A 22,176-nucleotide genomic window follows, 5' to 3' on the forward strand; every position below is an offset into this window, starting at 1 on the left:
GGAGGTGAGGGGGATGGGGGGGTGAGGAGGGACCTGGGAGGAGGTGAGGGGGATGGGGGGGGGATGAGGAGGGACCTGGGAGGAGGTGAGGGGGATGGGGGGGGGGGTGAGGAGGGACCTGGGAGGAGGTGAGGGGGATGGGGGGGGATGAGGAGGGACCTGGGAGGAGGTGAGGGGGATGGGGGGGGGGGTGAGGAGGGACCTGGGAGGAGGTGAGGGGGATGGGGGGGATGAGGAGGGACCTGGGAGGAGGTGAGGGGGATGGGGGGGGGGTGAGGAGGGACCTGGGAGGAGGTGAGGGGGATGGGGGGGGGATGAGGAGGGACCTGGGAGGAGGTGAGGGGGATGGGGGGGGGGGTGAGGAGGGACCTGGGAGGAGATGAGGGGGATGGGGGGGGGTGAGGAGGGACCTGGGAGGAGATGAGGGGGATGGGGGGGGGTGAGGAGGGACCTGGGAGGAGGTGAGGGGGATGGGGGGGGGGTGAGGAGGGACCTGGGAGGAGGTGAGGGGGATGGGGGGGGGGTGAGGAGGGACCTGGGAGGAGGTGAGGGGGATGGGGGGGATGAGGAGGGACCTGGGAGGAGGTGAGGGGGATGGGGGGGGATGAGGAGGGACCTGGGAGGAGGTGAGGGGGATGGGGGGGGGGTGAGGAGGGACCTGGGAGGAGGTGAGGGGGATGGGGGGGGGGTGAGGAGGGACCTGGGAGGAGGTGAGGGGGATGGGGGGGGGGTGAGGAGGGACCTGGGAGGAGGTGAGGGGGATGGGGGGGGGATGAGGAGGGACCTGGGAGGAGGTGAGGGGGATGGGGGGGGGGTGAGGAGGGACCTGGGAGGAGATGAGGGGGATGGGGGGGGGTGAGGAGGGACCTGGGAGGAGATGAGGGGGATGGGGGGGGGTGAGGAGGGACCTGGGAGGAGGTGAGGGGGATGGGGGGGGGGTGAGGAGGGACCTGGGAGGAGGTGAGGGGGATGGGGGGGGGATGAGGAGGGACCTGGGAGGAGGTGAGGGGGATGGGGGGGGGGGTGAGGAGGGACCTGGGAGGAGATGAGGGGGATGGGGGGGGGTGAGGAGGGACCTGGGAGGAGATGAGGGGGATGGGGGGGGGTGAGGAGGGACCTGGGAGGAGGTGAGGGGGATGGGGGGGGGGTGAGGAGGGACCTGGGAGGAGGTGAGGGGGATGGGGGGGGGGGTGAGGAGGGACCTGGGAGGAGGTGAGGGGGATGGGGGGGATGAGGAGGGACCTGGGAGGAGGTGAGGGGGATGGGGGGGGATGAGGAGGGACCTGGGAGGAGGTGAGGGGGGGGATGACGGAAGAATTCCAGGATTGGGAGGAGGGTGGGGGGGAGGGGCGAGGCTGGAAGTGACTCACATTTCTAGGGTTGGTCCTCCTTCTTCTGTAAGGAGTTCTCTGCTGACGGCTCACATTGTGCCGACGACTCCGAGCCGCACCGTCCTCCGCTTCTCTATCTGCCCCAAAGGTGAGTCCTCCCCGTCATCCTCATCCTTCACTTCTTATATCCCCCCCTCCCCCCTCTCCATACACGCGGCCAGAAGAACAGACGCCAAATATCGGCGCGTTTCCTGTGCGTTCGGCGCGTTTAACCCAATGTTTCCCAACTCCAGTCCTCGGGGCGCCCCGGCAGGTCATGTTTTCAGGCTCTCCATTATTTTGCACAGGGGATCTGATGGGTTTCTCTGCCTCAGTGATTTCCACATCCGCTTCATCCGAGGGAAATCCTGAAAACACGGGAAGCCTTTAACCCCCTTCCAGCCAATCAAAAGACCGATCTCTCTCTCTGCGAGTCATTACCGCATTCCGCCAACTTTGTGGAAGAATCCTCCGCATGTCTGCAGCTGCAATGGGTGGGGCAGGTTGGAAAATTTCAGTCAGTTCCCCGTTGTTCGCTGCAGATTGGTCATGGGGAGGGGAGGGGGGGTGAAATGAGCCCCCCCTTCACCTGTCTGTACATGGCGGGTCAATGCATGCGCCCCTAGAATTGTTGGGGGGAGGGGGAGGGGAGGTCACCCCGAAGTTTCTAGAACAGAGAAGTTGAACGATTTATTGCAACAGGAAATGTAAAATGAAAACTGATACAAAGTCGCAACTTTTTATTGTTTATACCTTAATTACCTCCCATTTTTTTCCCATATTACCCCCCCCCCCCCCAAAAAAAATATTGCGCTCTTACCTTCTGAGGAGGGGGGTGGGGGGGGTTTGACTGTCAATCATTGCGGATGGGTTATGTGGGGGGGGGGGGGGGCGGTTGCGCCGGCAGAGCGTCGCTGACAACGCAGGGATACGATCGTTACAATGTTGCAACTTTTACTTCTAACCAATCACATTAATCGCCTCGCTTTCGGTCTTTTTAGCCCTTTAATTTTCGCCACTGTGCGCCCCAAAATGCACTCTCACTTTGGGGGCGGGGTTTGTGGATAGGTTCGGGGGGGGGAGGTTAGTTTTTTCGCTATTGGGCGCACCCCAAATTACGCTCTTTCATTGGAGAGCCGGGTTTGGGGGGGCCGGTTAGCTCTTTACTTTTGCCGTTGGGCGCCCCCAAATTGCGTTCTTACTTTCGTTGGAAGGCGGGGTTTGTGGGTGGGTTTTGGGGGGCAGTTAGTGCTTTACTTTCGCCATTGGGCGCCCCCAATTACTTTTGTTGGAGGGCGGGGTTTGTGGGTGGGTTTGGGCCAGTTAGCTCTTTCGCCGTTTGGGCGCCCCTAAATTGCGCTCTTTCATTGGAGGGCTGGGTTGGGGGGGGGCGGTTAGCTCTTTGCTTTTGCCGTAGGACACCCCCAAATTGCGCTCTTACTTTTGTTGGAGGGCGGGGTTTGTGGGTGGGTTTTGGGGGGGATTAGCTCTTTCGCCGTTGGGCGCACCCCAAATTATGCTCTTTCATTGGAGGGAGGGTTTGTGGGTGGGTTTTGGGGGGCAGTTAGCGCTTTACTTTCGCCATTGGGCGCCCCCAAATTGTGCTTTTACTTTCGTTGGAGGGCGGGGTTTGTGAATGGGCTTGAGCCAGTTAGCTCTTTCGCCATTGGGCGCCCCCAAATTGCGCTTTTACTTTCCTTGGAGGGCGGGGGTTTATGGATAGGTTGGGGGGGGTCAGCTCTGTCACCATTGGGCACCCCCAAATTGCGCTCTTACTTTCATTGGTTTGGGGGGGGGTTGGTTAGCTCTTTCGCCATTGTGCGACCCAAAGTGCGTTCTTCCTTTCGTTGGAGGGCGGGGTTTGTGGGTTGGTATGGGGGGAGGGGGTCAGCTCTTTTGCCATTGGGCACCCCCAAATTGCGTTCTTCCTTTTCGTTGGAGGGTGGAGTTTGTGGATAGGTTTGGGGGGGTTCGTTCTTTCGCCGTTGCGCGCCCCCAAATTGCGTTCTTTTCTAAGAGGGTGGGGTTTCATTATTGGTTATTGGGGGTGGTCTGCAAATGGTTTGGGGGGGGGGGGGGGCATTTGCGTCCGCGTTGCCGACCACGCACGATTGAAAATCATTACAATTTTCCAACTTTTAGTTCTAACCGACCGCATTCATCGCCTCGTTTTTGGCTCTTTACGTTTTCGCCGCCGCCGCCGCGCCCCAAATTGCGTTCTTACTTTCGTTGGAGGGCGGGGTTTGTGGATGGGTTTGGTGGTGGGGGGGGGTCGGTTAGCTCTTAACTTTCGCCGTTGCGCGCCCGAAAAGCACTGTTTTGTTTGGAGGGCCGGGTTTGACTACCAGTCGCAGGGATGGGTTTTTTTTTGGGGGGGGGGAGGGCGGTTGCGTCGCTTACAACGTGCGATTAAAAAAAAATGATTACAATGTTGCAACTTTTTTTGTTTTCTAACCAATCGCAATTATCGCCTCGTTCTCTGGCTTTTTAATTCTTGACTTTCGCTGTTCTGCACCCCCGAATCGTATTCTTACGTTCGTTGGAGGGCGGGGTTTGACTATTGGTCGCGAACAGGTTTTGGGGGGGGGGGGGGGTTAAGCGGTTTGCGTCTGCGGAGAATCGCCGACCGCACTCGATTAAAAAATCATTACATTATTGCAACTTTTTATTTCTAACCGATCGCATTAATCGCTTCATTTGTGGTCTTCTTTGCGCTTTTCTTTCGCCGCTGTGCGCGCCCCCAATTACGTTTTTTTTTACTTTCTTCGGGGGTGGGGTTTGACTATCATTCCCCGGGGGGGGGGGGGGGGGTTTGCGGATGGGTTTGGGGGTCTGCCAACCATGCAGGCGGTTGACATACGGTGACATGGGTGAGTGGCGCGGTCTTGGCGGAGTTCGTTTTGATGAAGTCATCAGAAAAGCGCAGGCGCGGTGTTTGGGGGGGGGGAGGGGGAGGGGTCAGGAAGGGGTTAATGAGGGACTGGAGAAGTGTTGCAGGAGAGAGACGTGTTGTGCACACACAGGCGGGACACACCCTGCCCTCAGCCCACAGACCGCACTCCCTGCGATCGCTTAACCCCGTGCGTGCCAGGGAGACACGGCGGAGCCCGCTGCGCGCCAATCAGACGGAACGCCGTTTTTTTGGGGTGTTTTTTTCATTCTTCTATTAATATTTGCCTGTTATGGAGGACTGAGTGTTTCCTTTAAAGGATCCGTCCACCTGAAAGTCACACAACTTTTGTAGGTGGGTTCTGATAGGCTGGGCCACCTCAATGCTCACCCACTTTGGGGTTTTACTGCTCCGACCCCACCGGTTGCGTCCTCCAGGGACGTCAGGAACTTATTTATTATTATTATTATTAATATACAGGATTTATATAGCGCCAACAGTTTGCACAGTGCTTTACAATATAAAAGGGAGGTAATACAGTTACAATGGAAAAGGGTTCGGGGGTGGCTGTGGTCCTCAGAGCTTACACTCTAAAAGGCAATGTCACAGGAAACCGTTAGGTGGTTCATCTCTGCAGCCTCCGCCCCAACCCCGACCTATCGGTGACCGCGCCGCAGGATGAAGATGTATGCGGATAATGCAATGTAGATAGGAGTTCTGTGGTTTGTAGTCATCGCTGAGTAGTCAGCTGTGGAAAATCAGCAGTTCAGGGGCCTTTTATTTTTTTTATGGAATCTCTGACTGTAGCAGACAATGGGAGCGGCAGATAAGGATTCTCCATGGAAGAGGCGATCTTTAATGGAGGTCAGATTTCCCTTAAAGGGGACGCTCTGTGCAATGGTGGTAACAGGCTTCTCTTATAACGGATGGATGGCCGCAAGTATAGAGTCCATGTGACACGGGGCGGGGCGAGCCACACCCAGGAAGAGCAAAACCGCTGTGTGCTTCATGCTGACTATTCTGCCCCGCCCATAATTATTACACCGTTTTTTTTTTAATCCGGAGTGAGGGGTTCCCACCATCCCTGTGCTGAGTTCCCGGGTCTGTACACCCGCTGTGCCCATTATGAGGGGTTCCCACCATCCCTGTGCTGAGTTCCCGGGTCTGTACACCCGCTGTGCCCATTATGAGGGGTTCCCACCATCCCTGTGCCGAGTTCCCGGGTCTGTACACCCGCTGTGCCCATTATGAGGGGTTCCCACCATCCCTGTGCTGAGTTCCCGGGTCTGTACACCCGCTGTGCCCATTATGAGGGGTTCCCACCATCCCTGTGCTGAGTTCCCGGGTCTGTACACCCGCTGTGCCCATTATGAGGGGTTCCCACCATCCCTGTGCTGAGTTCCCGGGTCTGTACACCCGCTGTGCCCATTATGAGGGGTTCCCACCATCCCTGTGCTGAGTTCCCGGGTCTGTACACCCGCTGTGCCCATTATGAGGGGTTCCCACCATCCCTGTGCTGAGTTCCTGGGTCTGTACACCCGCTGTGCCCATTATGAGGGGTTCCCACCATCCCTGTGCTGAGTTCCCGGGTCTGTACACCCGCTGTGCCCATTATGAGGGGTTCCCACCATCCCTGTGCTGAGTTCCTGGGTCTGTACACCCGCTGTGCCCATTATGAGGGGTTCCCACCATCCCTGTGCTGAGTTCCCGGGTCTGTACACCCGCTGTGCCCATTATGAGGGGTTCCCACCATCCCTGTGCTGAGTTCCCGGGTCTGTACACCCGCTGTGCCCATTATGAGGGGTTCACACCATCCCTGTGCTGAGTTCCCGGGTCTGTACACCCACTGTGCCCATTATGAGGGGTTCCCACCATCCCTGTGCTGAGTTCCCGGGTCTGTACACCCGCTGTGCCCATTATGAGGGGTTCCCACCATCTCTATGCTGAGTTCCCGGGTCTGTACACTCGCTGTGCCCATTATGAGGGGTTCCCACCATCTCTATGCCAGGCAGTGCCAGGACAAGTTCATCCAGCACCCAGGGAAAAGATGCCAAACTGCGCCCCCCTTTCCCTTAGGGTTAGGGTCTACCCCTGCAATAAACCATTGCGCCAGGGGGCAGCTGCCCCTCATGCCCACCCCTTGTCCCGGCCCTGGTGCCAGGGTCCCATTAGCGTTGGTCTGGGGCAGCCCTACAGTAGAGCTCCACCATCCCTCTGACCAGTGTTGGGTTCATCCTCCAGGCGGGGGTCTGGTGATGGAATGATGGGTGGGGTGCGGTCTTCTGGATTACTGGGATGTTTGGAATGGATTGGAGGAATGCCTGAACCAATAACCGCGCCCGGCTGACACGGAGGGACTCCAGGGAGGGGGTGGGGTGGACCTTGAGGCCACTATCTCCTAATTGTCTGCAAAACTGACAATCAGAGCCATTAACCACCTGCCAAGAAACACTCAACTTTCCCAGAAACCACGTCCATTGTGTTTGTTCCGATCTGCACTGTGTCCTAAACCCAACCCCCACCCGTCCATCTCTGGGGCCCCTGAATCCCTCCGCCCATCTCTGGGGCCCCTGAATCCCTCCTCCGCCCATCTCTGGGGCCCCTGAATCCCTCCGCCCATCTCTGGGGCCCCTGAATCCCTCCGTCCATCTCTGAGGCCCCTGAATCCCTCCGCACCCATCTCTGTGGCCCCTGAATCCCTCCGCACCCATCTCTGGGGCCCCTGAATCCCTCCGTCCATCTCTGGGGCCCCTGAATCCCTCTGTCCATCTCTGGGGCCCCTGAATCCCTCCGCCCATCTCTGGGGCCCCTGAATCCCTCCGTCCTCAGGGTGCCTCGAGCTATCCAACTTCGGGCCAATTCTACAGTCTGAGGAAAATAATGATGGTCTCCCCTGCAGATGGTGGAGGTTTTGCCCCCTTACATAGAAATGAAGGGTCTATCATTATCAGAGGTGTATTTTATATGATGGAGACAGAAGATCAACCAAAAATCCAGAAAAAACACGGATAAATGGAGTTACAGTTCAGTGAGTAAAATAAGTATTTGATCCCCTTAGTAGTTGGTGGAGAAACCCTTGTTGGTGATCACAGAGGTCAGACGTCTCTTGTAGGTGGTGATGAGGTTTCCACACATCTCAGGAGGGATTTTCTCCTCTCTTCTCTACAGATCTTCTCTAAATCCTGAAGGTCTCTTGGCATCTCGAAGTTTCGGCTCCTCCATACATTTTCTATAGGATTAAGGTCTGGAGACTGGCTAGGCCACTTCATAGTGTTAATGTGCTTCTTCTTGAGCCACTCCTTTGTTGCCTTGGCGGTATGTTTTGGGTCATTGTCATGTTGGAAGACCCGTCCATGACCCATCTTCAGTGTTCTGGATGAGGGAAGAAGGTTCTCATCCAAGATCTTACAATACATGACCCGTCCATTGGCCCCTCAATGCGGCAAAGTCGGTCTGTACCTTTATCAGAGGAACACCCCCAAAGCATCATGTTCCCCCCTCCGTGTGTGACTGTAGGGATGGTGTTCATGTTCCCCCCCTCCGTGTGTGACTGTAGGGATGGTGTTCATGTTCCCACCTCCATGTGTGACTGTAGGGATGGTGTTCATGTTTCCACCTCCATGTGTGACTGTAGGGATGGTGTTCATGTTTCCACCTCCATGTGTGACTGTAGGGATGGTGTTCATGTTTCCACCTCCATGTGTGACTGTAGGGATGGTGTTCATGTTTCCACCTCCTTGTGTGACTGTAGGGATGGTGTTCTTGGGGTCATAGTCAGCGCTTTTACTTCCTTCAAAAACGGCGAGTCGAGTTAATGCCAAAGAGCTCAATTATGGTCTCATCTGATCACAGAACTTTCTCCAGATTCTTCTCTGAATCATTTAGATGTTCATTGGTATGACTGTATATGTGTCTTCCTGAGGAGGGGGACCTGTACATGTGTCTTCCTGAGGAGGGGGACCTGTACATGTGTCTTCCTGAGGAGGGGGACCTGTACATGTGTCTTCCTGAGGAGGGGGACCTGTACATGTGTCTTCCTGAGGAGGGGGACCTGTACATGTGTCTTCCTGAGGAGGGGGACCTGTCCATGCGTCTTCCTGAGGAGGGGGACCTGTCCATGCGTCTTCCTGAGGAGGGGGACCTGTACATGTGTCTTGCTGAGGAGGGGGACCTGTACATGTGTCTTCCTGAGGAGGGGGACCTGTCCATGTGTCTTCCTGAGGAGGGGGACCTGTACATGTGTCTTCTTGAGGAGGGGGACCTGTACATGTGTCTTCTTGAGGAGGAGGACCTGTCCATGTGTCTTCCTGAGGAGGGGGACCTGTACATGTGTCTTCCTGAGGAGGGGGACCTGTACATGTGTCTTCCTGAGGAGGGGGACCTGTACATGTGTCTTCTTGAGGAGGGGGACCTGTACATGTGTCTTCTTGAGGAGGGGGACCTGTCCATGTGTCTTCCTGAGGAGGAGGACCTGTACATGTGTCTTCTTGAGGAGGAGGACCTGTCCATGTATCTTCCTGAGGAGGGGGACCTGTACATGTGTCTTCCTGAGGAGGGGGACCTGTACATGTGTCTTCCTGAGGAGGGGGACCTGTACATGTGTCTTCTTGAGGAGGGGGACCTGTACATGTGTCTTCTTGAGGAGGGGGACCTGTCCATGTGTCTTCCTGAGGAGGAGGACCTGTACATGTGTCTTCCTGAGGAGGAGGACCTGTACATGTGTCTTCCTGAGGAGGGGGACCTGTACATGTGTCTTCCTGAGGAGGGGGACCTGTACATGTGTCTTCCTGAGGAGGGGGACCTGTACATGTGTCTTCCTAAAGGAGGAGGACCTGTCCATGTGTCTTCCTGAGGAGGGGGACCTGTACATGTGTCTTCCTGAGGAGGGGGACCTGTACATGTGTCTTCCTGAGGAGGGGGACCTGTACATGTGTCTTCCTGAGGAGGGGGATCTGTACATGTGTCTTCCTGAGGAGGGGGACCTGTACATGTGTCTTCCTGAGGAGGGGGACCTGTCCATGTGCCTTCCTAAAGGAGGAGGACCTGTCCATGTGTCTTCCTGAGGAGGAGGACCTGTACATGTGTCTTCCTGAGGAGGGGGACCTGTACATGTGTCTTCCTGAGGAGGGGGATCTGTACATGTGTCTTCCTGAGGAGGGGGACCTGTACATGTGTCTTCCTAAAGGAGGAGGACCTGTCCATGTGTCTTCCTGAGGAGGAGGACCTGTACATGTGTCTTCCTGAGGAGGGGGACCTGTACATGTGTCTTCCTGAGGAGGGGGACCTGTACATGTGTCTTCCTAAAGGAGGAGGACCTGTCCATGTGTCTTCCTGAGGAGGGGGACCTGTCCATGTGTCTTCCCGAGGAGGGGGACCTTGCGGGCGATGCAGGATTTCAATCCATGGTGGTGTATTGTGTCACTAATGGTGTGTTTGGTGACTGGGGTCCCAACCGCCTTGAGATCCTTCACAAGCTCCTCCCATGTAGTTCTGGGCGGATCCCTCACTTTTCTCATGACCATCCTCACCCCATGAGGAGAAATCTTCCATGGAGCTCCAGACTGAGGACCATTGATGGTTATTTTGTATTTCTTCCATTTGTGAATAATCTCTCCGGCACTCGTCTCCTCTCACCAAGCTTCTTGCTGATGGTCTTGTAGCCCATTCCAGCCTTGTGCAGGTCTCCAATCTTCTCCCCGACCTCCTCTGACAGATCTTTGGTCTTCCCCATGATGGTGAGGAGGGATTGGAGGGAAGAAAGAGATTCTCTGGATCTATCCATCTCTGGGGCCCCTGAAGCTATCCATCCTCGGGGGGGGGGGGGGGTCCTTATTCAGACATTTCCTGTTATATGTTGTCGCTCCGTCACATGGGCGTCCCATGGAGACTACACGTGGACGTTCCATCACGCAGACATCGCCCCCTGGTGTCACCATCAGGAATTCCGCTCCCTGAGAAATTCCTTCACTGGAATGCATGCAGACAGGAAGTGGCTGCAAAGAGGCCCGCAGGAGATCAGCAGCAGTGAAAGAGCAATTGTTTTATGATTTCCCCCTCAGCTGTAGATCCGCATACCGCAGAGGAATTCCCGGAATGTGTGATGTGTGTGCTGATCTCTGGACAGGTTTTATTGTCAGATCAATGTACAACCCTCGCCCTCCCCTCCCCCGATCACAGAGATTGCATTGTCAGTCCTGAGATGGAAAGAGACAAAGAGAATTCTTGGTGTAGGTCTACAGATCCCATGGTAGGCCTGTAGGTCCCATGCATAGCTCCCAACTGTCCTTGATTTCGAGGGACTGTCCCCGATTTGGAGCAATGTCCCTCTTTCCCTCTCAATTTGCACTTTTTATCTTTCAAAAAGTGTTTCCCAGCGCTAAACCTTTCATCCAACTTCCAAATTGCTGCATTTGTAAATCTTAAAAGCCAATATAAAGGAAGAGTAGTTGTTTTTGTTAATTCTACATTTATGGGAGGGGGGGGGGGGCAAGGGGCGTGTCCTATGCTTCCATACGTTTGCCAATAGGTGTCCCTCATTCCCATCTCAAAATGTTGGGAGGTATGCCGATGGTAGGTCTGTAGATCTCATGGTAGGTCTGTAGATCCCATGGTAGGTCTGTAGATCCCATGGTCGGTATGTAGATCTCATGGTCGGTATGTAGATCTCATGGTCGGTCTGTAGATCTCATGGTCGGTCTGTAGATCTCATGGTCGGTCTGTAGATCTCATGGTAGATCTGTAGATCTCATGGTAGGTCTGCAGATCCCATGGTAGGTCTGCGGATCCCATGGTAGGTCTGCGGATCCCATGCTAGGTCTGTGGATCCCATGGTAGGTCTGTAGATCCCATGGTAGGTCTGTAGATCCCATGGTAGGTCCCATGGTAGGTCTGTAGATCCCATGGTAGGTCTGTAGATCCCATGGTAGGTCTGTAGATCCCATGGTAGGTCTGCAGATCTCTAGGTCTGTAGATCTCATGGTCAGTCTGTAGATCTCATGGTAGGACTGTAGATCCCATGGTAGGTCTGTAGATCCCATGGTAGGTCTGTAGATCCCATGGTAGGTCTGCAGATCCCATGGTAGGTCTGTAGATCCCATGGTAGGTCTGTAGATCCCACGGTAGGTCTGCAGATCTCATGGTAGGTCTGTAGATCTCATGGTAGATCTCATGGTAGGTTTGTAGATCCCATGGTAGGTCTGTAGATCTCATGGTAGGTCTGTAGATCCCATGGTAGGTCTGTAGATCTCATGGTAGGTCTGTAGATCTCATGGTAGGTCTGTAGATCTCATGGTAGGTCTGTCGATCTCATGGTAGGTCTGTCGATCTCATGGTAGGTCTGTCGATCTCATGGTAGGTCTGTCGATCTCATGGTAGATCTGTCGATCTCATGGTAGGTCTGTCGATCTCATGGTAGGTCTGTCGATCTCATGGTAGGTCTGCAGATCCCATGGTAGGTCTGCAGATCCCATGGTAGGTCTGCAGATCCCATGGTAGGTCTGTAGATCTCATGGCAGGTCTGTAGATCCCATGGTAGGTCTGTAGATCTCATGGTAGGTCTGTAGATCTCATGGTAGGTCTGTAGATCTCATGGTAGGTCTGTAGATCTCATGGTAGGTCTGCAGATCCCATGGTAGGTCTGTAGATCTCATGGCAGGTCTGTAGATCCCATGGTAGGTCTGTAGATCTCATGGTAGATCTCATGGTAGGTCTGTAGATCTCATGGTAGGTCTGGGTTTGCAGATCCCATGGTAGGATCTCATGGTAGGTCTGTAGATCTCATGGTCCCCATGGTAGGTCTGCAGATCCCATGGTAGGATCTCATGGTAGGTCTGTAGATCTCATGGTCCCCATGGTAGGTCTGTAGATCCCACGGTAGGTCTGTAGATCCCACGGTAGGTCTGTAGATCCCACGGTAGGTCTGTAGATCCCACGGTAGGTCTGTAGATCCCACGGTCGGTCTGTAGATCCCACGGTCGGTATGTAGATCTCATGGTCAGTATGTAGATCTCATGGTCGGTCTGTAGATCTCATGGTCGGTCTGTAGATCTCATGGTCGGTCTGTAGATATCATGGTCGGTCTGTAGATCTCATGGTAGGACTGTAGGATCCCATGGTAGGTTTGCAGATCCCATGGTCGGTCTGTAGATCCCATGGTAGGTCTGCAGATCTCATGGTAGGACTGCAGATCCCACGGTAGGACTGCAGATCCCACGGTAGGACTGCAGATCCCACGGTAGGACTGCAGATCCCACGGTAGGTCTGCAGATCCCACGGTAGGTCTGCAGATCCCACGGTAGGTCTGCAGATCCCACGGTAGGTCTGCAGATCCCACGGTAGGTCTGCAGATCTCACGGTAGGTCTGTAGGTGGTCACACTGGTGGAGGGAATAATGGGAGTACATAGGTTGTCCTCACACATGGTCAGAGCCCCGCCCTGATCTAGCACTGATATAAATGTAAATTACTCTAAAAATCAGCCTCTTCGGTATAAAAGTCTTGTTTATTTTCAAGGAAAAGTCAACATAAAAAAACTATATAATTTCTATCCAGTGAGAGGGGAGATTTACTAAAACTGGAGCGCCCAGAATCTGGTGCAGCTGTGCATGGCAGCCAATCGGCTTCTAAGGTCAGGTGGTTCAATCAAGCTTTGACAATAAAACTTGGAAGCCGATTGGTTACTGTGCACAGCTGCACCAGACTCTGAGTGTTCCAGGTTTAGCAAATCCCCACCACATGATGCTGCCACCACCATGTTTCACGGTGGGGATGGTTTTGTCTATTATAACCTAACCCTGCTTTATACTTCTCCACAACTTTATCCGCGACCTGCCTGGTGTGTTCCTTGGCCTTCATGATGCTGTTTGTTCACGAAGATTCTCTAACAAACCTCTGAGGGCTTCACAGAACAACTGTATTTATACTGAGATTAAATGACACACAGGTGGACTCTATTTACTAATTAGGTGACTTCTGAAGGCAATTGGTTCCTCTAGATTTTAGTTAGGGGGTATCAGAGTAAAGGGGGCTGAATACAAATGCCCCTCCCCCCCACAATTTTCACATATTTATTTGTATCATTTGGTTGTAACATGAGAAAATGTGGGAAATGTCAAGGGGTATGAATACTTTTTCAAGGCACTGTATGTCAGAGCTATATAAATGTATAATAATAGTGTACGACTGTGGGGGGAGGGGACATTAGAGTGTAAGCTCCTCTGTACAGAGACTGATATGACTGTGGGGGGAGGGGACATTAGAGTGTAAGCTCCTCTGGACAGAGACTGATGTGACTGTGGGGGGGAGGGGACATTAGAGTGTAAGCTCCTCTGTACAGAGACTGATGTGACTGTGGGGGGAGGGGACATTAGAGTGTAAGCTCCTCTGTACACAGACTGATGTGACTGTGGGGGAGGGGACATTAGAGTGTAAGCTCCTCTGCACAGAGATCAGTGATCTCTGTACAGCGCTGCAGTATATGACAGAGCTATATAAGTGTATAACAATAATAAGTGTGTGTTTCTCAGTGTCTGATGTTATGCGGTAGGTCTGTAGGTGGTCACACGGGTGGAGGGAGAGATCGGAGTACATAGGTTGTCCTCATGGGAGGTCACAGCCCCACCCTGATATAAATGTAAATTACAACTCCAATCAGCCAAAGTCGTGTCAATCAGATCCCGGAGATTTATACAAGTCTTGTTTTTCTTTGAAGAAAGCTCCACCTACAAAATATATATATATATATATATATATATATATATATATATATATATATATATATATATATATATATATATATATATAAAAGCCCTCACAGTATAAACTGCAGCAGCTCGGGGATCTGATTGCAGCGTTATATGAAGGAGAGCTTGGATTCCATCATGGATCCTTCTTCAGGTAATACGAAGCAATGATAATATTATGAGTATAATGTAATGGTCCATATCATGTTGGTGGAGGGGGATTATGGTGTGGGGGGTTGTTTTTCAGGAGTTGGGCTTGGCTTACCAAGACACGTTGGACAATTTCATGCTCCCAACTTTGTGGGAATAGTTTGGGGGACGGCCCCTTCCTGTTCCAACATGACTGCACACCAGTGCACAAAGCAAGGTCCATAAAGACGTGGATGAGCGAGTTTGGGGTGGAGAACCATGACTGGCCTGCACAGAGTCCTGACCTTAACCCAATAGAACAGCTTTGGTGATGAATTCGAGCGGAGAGACTGCGAGCCAGGCCTTCTCGTTCAACATCAGTGCCCGACCTCAAAAAAACGCTCTTCTGTAAGAATGGTCAAACATTCCCATAGACACCCTCCTAAACCTTGTGGACGGCCTTCCCAGAAGAGGTGAAGCTGTTATAGCTGCAAAGGGTGGAGCCAACTCCATATTGAACCCTACGGACTAAGACTGCCATTAAATGCCATTAAAGTTCATGTGCGTGTAAAGTAGAGGTGTTGAAAATAATCGTAGAATCGCTGCATCTCGATGCAGCCTTGCGCGATTCAGCATCGATTCGGGAGAGCGTCCGCATCAATTGCATGGATGACATCATCTCGGCTCCCCCCATGCCTTTTCCGGGACAGCCCTGCCAGCGAGCTCCTCCCCCCCCAGCCGGCCGGAGGGTACGTGCCTGTGACAAGCGATGAGTGGAGCCAACTCAATATTGAACCCTACGGACTAAGACTGGGATGCCATTAAAGTTCATGTGGGTGTAAAGTAGAGGTGTTGAAAATAATCGTAGAATCGATGCATCTCGATGCAGCCTTGCGCGATTCAGCATCGATTCGGGAGAGCGTCCGCATCAATTGCATGGATGACGTCATCCCGGCTCCACCATGCCTTTTTCGGGACAGCCCTGCCAGTGAGCTCCTCCCACCGGCTGGCTGGAGGGTACGTGCCTGTGACAAGCGATGAGATATATATATATATATATATATAATACGTATATATAGGTACTTCTGTCCTGTAAGTTCTATTGTGGTGTCACAGTCTATTGGCATCTTTGGGTTCGGATCTGGAATTTTGAAATTCACAGCTTAATGACTCCGCACACAGACAGACGCGTACAATCCCCCAATGACACATCATGAGTGTGCGCTTTTTTTACTGGCCGCCTTCCCGTAGAATCCATTTTCCCAGCAGATGATGAGGATGATCTCAGCCATTAGTCTCCATTTAGATGTTCCTCTGAACACACAGCGGCTACGACCTCCACCACCGACCTCCTCCATGATAATCAATGGAGCCGCTAATGGGAATGTTAACCCCTTTGTGGGCTGAACATAGGTTAGGGGGGGAAGGGATGACGTTTTGGGGCGACACGTTCTTGGGTGGTTATTGGTGACCTGGGCACAGAATGGGAGATCTTTCTGACCACCTGTGTATCAGAGGAACAGAAATACTAATAATCCCTCGTAGTTACATAGTAGGTGAGGTCGAAAAAAAAGACACAAGTCCATCAAGTCCAACCTATGTTGTGTGATTATATGTCAGTATTACATTATATATCTCTGTATGTTGAGGTCGTTCAGGTGCTTATCTAATAGTTTCTTGAAACTATCGATGTCCCCCCCCCCCCCTGCTGAGACCACCACCTGTGGAAGGGAATTCCACATCCTCGCTGCTCTTACAGTAAAGAACCCTCTACGTAGTTTAAGGTTAAACCTCTTTTTCTTCTCATTTTAATGAGCGGCCACGAGTCTTATTAAACTCCCTTCCGCAAAAAAAGTTTTCTCCCTATTGTGGGGTCACCAGTCCGGTATTTATATATTGTGGGGTCACCAGTAAGGTATTTATATATTGTGGGGTCACCAGTAAGGTATTTTTATATTGTGGGGTCACCAGTCCGGTATTTATATATTGTGTGGTCACCAGTAAGGTATTTATATATTGTGGGGTCACCAGTACGGTATTTATATATTGTGGGGTCACCAGTATGGTATTTATATATATATTGTGGGGTCACCAGTCCGGTATTTATATATTGTGGGGTCACCAGTAAGGTATTTTTATATTGTGGGGTCACCAGTCCGGTATTTATATATTGTGTGGTCACCAGTAAGGTATTTATATATTGTGGGGTCACCAGTACGGTATTTATATATATTGTGGGGTCACCAGTCCGGTATTTATATATTGTGTGGTCACCAGTAAGGTATTTTTATATTGTGGGGTCACCAGTAAGGTATTTATATATTGTGGGGTCACCAGTACGGTATTTATATATTGTGGGGTCACCAGTACGGTATTTATATATATTGTGGGGTCACCAGTCCAGTATTTATATACTGTGGGGTCACCAGTAAGGACTGGTGCCCAGAACTCGACAGCATACTCCAGGTGCGGCCAGACCAGAGTCCTGTAGAGCGGGAGAATTATCGTTGATCCCTTTTTACTGCCAATATTCTGTTTGCTTTGTTGGCATTGCATGCCATTGCTGAGCCTATCATCTACTAGGACCCCCAGGTCCTTCCCATCCTAGATCCCCCCCCCTCCAGGTCCTTCCCATCCTAGATCCCCCCCCCCCCCCCCAGTCTATAGATTGCATTCAGATTTTTGCCACCCAAATGCATTATTTTACATTTTTCTACATTACACCTCATTTTCCATGTAGTTGCCCCTCCCCCCCCATTCATTTGTTCAGATCTCCTTGGAAGGTTTCCACCCCCTGCGGAGACGTTATTGCCCTGCTTAGCTTAGTATGGTCCGCAAATACAGAGAATGGACTGTTTCCCCCATCCCCATCCTCCAGATCGTTGTAGAGGGGGAGAATTATCGTTTTATCTCTGGAACTGATCCACTTTTTAATGCCAATACTCTGTTTTCGTTGTTGGCATTGCATGCCATTGCTGAGCCCATCATCTACTAGGACCCCCAGGTCCTTCCCATCCTAGATCCCCCCCCCCCCAGGTCCTTCCCATCCTAGATCCCCCCAGTCTATAGATTGCATTCAGATTTTGCCACCCAAATGCATTATTTTACATTTTTCTACATTACACCTCATTTGCCATGTAGTTGCCCCTCCCCCCCCATTCATTTGTTCAGATCTCCTTGGAAGGTTCCCACCCCCTGCGGAGAAGTTATTGCCCTGCTTAGCTTAGTATTGTCCGCAAATACAGAGATTGAACTGTTTCCCCCATCCCTATCCTCCAGATCGTTTGGCCAGGATTGGTCCCAGCCCTGGTTCATGAGGATAAACACTGCAGTTTTGGTTACTGAACCCCCCCCCCCCACCCCAATTCCCTCGTGAAGACTGAGGAGAAGAATAAATTCAATACCTTCACCATCTCCCCATCCTTTGTAACCAGATGTCCTTCCTCATTCTTTATTCTGACCTCCCTTTTTTTACTGTTTACATACTTAAAGAATTTCTTGTGATTTTTTTTTTTTTTTTTTTTGCTCTCCTCCGCTATGTGTCGTTCATGTTCTATCTTAGCCGCCCTGATTGCACCCTTTACATTTCTTATTGCATTCTTTGTAACGTTGGAATGCTGATCATGATCCCTCAACCATGTATTTTTTTTTTTTTGAAGGCCTTCTCCTTTGCTTTTATATGCATTTTTTACGCTGGAGTTAAGCCGTCCAGGACTTTTGTTTCGTTCTTTTAAATTTATTACCCAATGGGATGCATTGGCTAATGCCCTTTATTTTAATATGCTCTTAAAGCAAACCCATCTCTCCTCCGTGTTCTTTGTTCCTAAGATTTTATCACAATTTATGCCTTCTAGCAAGGTTCGTAGTTTAGGGAAGTTGGCTCTTTTGAAATTTGGTTGTCTTTGTGTTCCCCTTATGTTTCCTAGTTGTGTGATTTTATACTGAAGCCAATTGACCTGTGGTTTTGCTAAATTTCCCCGTATTTCCACATCCCTGATCAAGTCTGTATCCCATCCAATCATAAACCTGAGGTCATCTGTGACAGGTTCTCCTTAACGGTAGGGATCGGTCCTAAGATGTGAAAAATCGCCTAGATGTCCGGCGTTCTCTGCAGGTGATCAGATGAGTGATGGAAATATCATTGCACCCGTCCTTGGCACTCAGTGGTGGTTGTCCATGATTGGGGCTCTATGGATGGAGTTGGGGGGGGGGGGCCCTTATTATAAAATGAATAATGTCTTATTGTCTTTATCGCCTCCATGGAATTGGTTGGACTGAACTCTCTCGCCGTCTCTTGCAGAACTCCACTCAGACTCCGCAGACATGGGCGTCCCATCACAGATGGAGCAAGCTATGGAGAACATCATGTTCACCTTCCATAAGTACGCCGGGGACAAGAACTACATGAACAAGGAGGACCTGCACCACCTGATGGAGAGCCAGTTCTCCGAATTCCTCAAGGTGAGTTCCCCAACGAAACCACTGCAGATGGCAACTTTCCATCCCCTCTACAATCCTTCACAATGACTTTGGGGTTATATGGGGGTAGGGGATTATAGGGTTGGGGATGTGTAGGATTGGTGTTGTATTGGATTGGGGATGTATAAGGTTGGGAATGAATAGGATTGGTGATGTATAAGGTTGGGAATGAATAGGATTGGTGATGTATAAGGTTGGGAATGAATAGGATTGGTGATGTATAGGGTTGGGAATGAATAGGATTGGTGATGTATAAGGTTGGGAATGAATAGGATTGGTGATGTATAGGGTTGGGAATGATAGGATTGGTGTTCTACAGGGTTGGGGTTGTATAGGGTTAGGGTTGTGTAAGGTTGGGGCTATATAGGGTTGGGGATGCATAGGATTGGTGTTGTACTGGGAATAAGTAGGATTGGTGTTCTACAGGGTTGGAGCTTTATAGGGTTGGGGATGTGTAGGATTGGTGTTGTATAGGGTTGGGGCTCTTTTGGGTTGGGGATGCATAGGATTGTTGTATAGGGTTGGGAATGAATAGGATTGGTGTTCTACAGGGTTGGGATGTGTAGGATTGGTGATGTATAGGGTTGGAGATGTGTAGGATTGGTGATGTATAGGGTTGGAGATGTGTAGGATTGGTGATGTATAGGGTTGGAGATGTGTAGGATTGGTGATGTATAGGGTTGGAGATGTGTAGGATTGGTGATGTATAGGGTTGAAGATGTGTAGGATTGGTGATGTATAGGGTTGGGGATGTGTAGGATTGGTGATGTATAGGGTTGGAGATGTGTAGGATTGGTGATGTATAGGGTTGAAGATGTGTAGGATTGGTGATGTATAGGGTTGGGGATGTGTAGGATTGGTGATGTATAGGGTTGGGGATGTGTAGGATTGGTGATGTATAGGGTTGGTAATTGAAAGGGTTGGAGTTGTATAGGGTTGGGGATGCATAGGATTGGTATTCTAGAGGGTTGGTGTATAGGGTTGGGGATGTGTAGGATTGGTGTTCTACAGGGTTGGAGCTGTATAGGGATTTGTAGGATTGGTGTTGTATAGGGTTGGGGCTCTTTTGGGTTGGGGATGAATAGGATTGTTGTATAGGGTTGGGAATGAATAGGATTGGTGTTCTACAGGGTTGGAGTTGCATAGGGTTGGTGTTGTGTAGGATTGGGGTTGTATAGGGTTGGTGTTGTATAGGGTTGGGAATTGAAAGGATTGGTGTTCTACAGGGTTGGAGTTGTATAGGGTTGGAAATGAATAGGATTGGTGTTCTGTAGGGTTGGAGCTGTATAGGATTGGTGTTGTATAGGGTTCGGCTCATATAGGTTTGATGTACAGTATATACTCAGGGCTGTATAGGGTTGGAGATGTATAGGATTGGAGATGTACAGTATATACTCAGGGCTGTATAGGGTTGGAGATGTATAGGATTGGAGATGTACAGTATATACTCAGGGCTGTATAGGGTTGGAGATGTATAGGATTGGGGATGTACAGTATATACTCAGGGCTGTATAGGGTTGGGAATGCTATGGGATCATATGTGATTGTCGGCGGTCGGTACAACCTACTAAAGGAAACCATAAAGCTGATAATATCTGGGCTTCTCTCCAGCTTGTTCTCACACCTCCAACATCCAGATCCTCCATGTCTCCTCCTCAGGATTAGCGCCCTCTGCGCCTCTTGCAGGCCTCATCTTGCCCCGATGAATCTGCGGGCGCCGCCCTCTGCTGGGTGTGAGGTGACACAATGAGCGCCATTCACAAGATATTGTGCAATTCGACAAGAGGAGATGGGGGTGGGGTGGGGTGGGGGGTTGTTGCACATTCCTTAAGTATCCCAGAGGGAAGACTGCCGGCACAGGAGTGTTATCTCATCCGATAGTATATATTATATCCCATCATCTTGTCCTCTTCTATTTCTGTTGATACATTGTACTATATTCTTCTATTTTCTTCTATTTTCTTCCATTAACCCCATTTTTTTTCCCTCCCCCCCCCCCCCCCCAGAATCAGAACGACCCCCTGGCGGTGGATAAGATAATGAAGGATCTGGATCAGTGCCGCGATGGGCGGGTCAACTTCCACAGCTTCTTCTCCCTCATCGCCGGCCTCACCATCGCCTGTAATGACTATTACTGTAAGCACATGAAGGGCCGGAACTAAGCCCCGCCCACCACCAACCACCAATCTCGCCAGACTGCCGCATTCCCATTGCCAGAGGGGGAGGAGCTCCGAAATCTGTTAATGCTTTGCAGTCTACCTACCCCGCGTCCAATCCCGTAATAAACCTTCCGTGTTTTGTACCATCCGTGTCCATTGCTGTGTCTGGTGTGCGCGCTATAAATATTCTCTTTACAAAGGTTTTCACCCAGGATTCGCACCACTTTTACATCGCATTCACCCAGGATTCACACCGCTTTCACCCAGGATTCACTCCGCATTCATACCGCTTTCACCCAGGATTCACTCCGCATTCATACCGCTTTCACCCAGGATTCACTCCGCATTAATACCACTTTTACACCACATTCACTCTGCATTCATACCGCTTTCACCCAGGATTCACTCCGCATTCATACCGCTTTCACCCAGGATTCACTCCGCATTCATACCGCTTTCACCCAGGATTCACTCCGCATTCATACCGCTTTCACCCAGGATTCACTCCGCATTCATACCGCTTTCACCCAGGATTCACTCCGCATTCATACCGCTTTCACCCAGGATTCACTCCGCATTCATACCACTTTTACACCACATTCACTCTGCATTCATACCACATTCACCCAGGATTCACTCCACATTCATACCGCTTTCACCCAGGATTCACTCCGCATTCATACCGCTTTCACCCAGGATTCACTCCGCATTCATACCGCTTTCACCCAGGATTCACTCCGCATTCATACCGCTTTCACCCAGGATTCACTCCGCATTCATACCGCTTTCACCCAGGATTCACTCCGCATTCATACCTCTTTTACCCAGGATTCACTCTGCATTCATACCACTTTTACACCACATTCACTCTGCATTCATACCGCTTTCACCCAGGATTCACTCCGCATTCATACCGCTTTCACCCAGGATTCACTCCGCATTCATACCGCTTTCACCCAGGATTCACTCTGCATTCATCCTGCTTTCACTCTGCATTCATACCGCATTCACCCAGGATTCACTCCACATTCATACCGCTTTCACCCAGGATTCACTCTGCATTCACCCAGGATTCACTCAGCGGTATGAATGTGTTCACCCAGGATTCACTCTGCATTCACCCAGGATTCACTCTGCATTCATACCACTTTCACCCAGCATTCCCTCTGCATTCATACCGCTTTCACCCAGGATTCCCTCTGCATTCATACCACTTTCACCCAGGATTCATACTGCTTTCACTCTGCATTCATACCATATTCACCCAGGATTCACACCACTTTTACACTGCATTCATACCGTTTTCACCCAGGATTCACACCACTTTTACACCGCATTCATACCGCTTTCACCCAGGATTCACTCTGCATTCATACGGCTTTCACCCAGGATTCACTCTGCATTCATACC

The 22,176-nt window shown here is 51.1% G+C and overlaps 1 protein-coding gene across 1 annotated transcript; it reads left to right on the plus strand.

Moving 5' to 3' along the window:
- The first annotated feature begins 1,344 nt into the window (after positions 1-1,344).
- Positions 1,345-20,909, plus strand: LOC143942563 (protein S100-A10-like). The gene is made up of 3 exons (XM_077463907.1): positions 1,345-1,479; positions 18,429-18,589; positions 20,614-20,909. Exons 2-3 carry the CDS (start codon positions 18,452-18,454, stop codon positions 20,767-20,769), a joined length of 294 nt encoding a protein of 97 aa, XP_077320033.1. The 5' UTR covers positions 1,345-1,479; positions 18,429-18,451; the 3' UTR covers positions 20,770-20,909.
- The last annotated feature ends 1,267 nt before the right edge of the window (positions 20,910-22,176 follow it).

The sequence above is a fragment of the Lithobates pipiens genome, unplaced genomic scaffold (genome assembly GCF_037356315.1).
Source record: "Lithobates pipiens isolate NorthernLeopardFrog02 unplaced genomic scaffold, aLitPip1_a1.2 Scaffold_30, whole genome shotgun sequence".
Lineage (NCBI taxonomy): Eukaryota > Metazoa > Chordata > Amphibia > Anura > Ranidae > Lithobates > Lithobates pipiens.

Bases quoted from the DNA above. Each gene is read 5' to 3' on its own strand.
- LOC143942563 (XM_077463907.1), top strand. From the start codon at position 18,452: ATGGGCGTCCCATCACAGATGGAGCAAGCTATGGAGAACATCATGTTC. The intron at 18,590-20,613 runs GTGAGTTCCCCA...CCCCCCCCCCAG, and splicing joins AGTTCTCCGAATTCCTCAAG to AATCAGAACGACCCCCTGGC.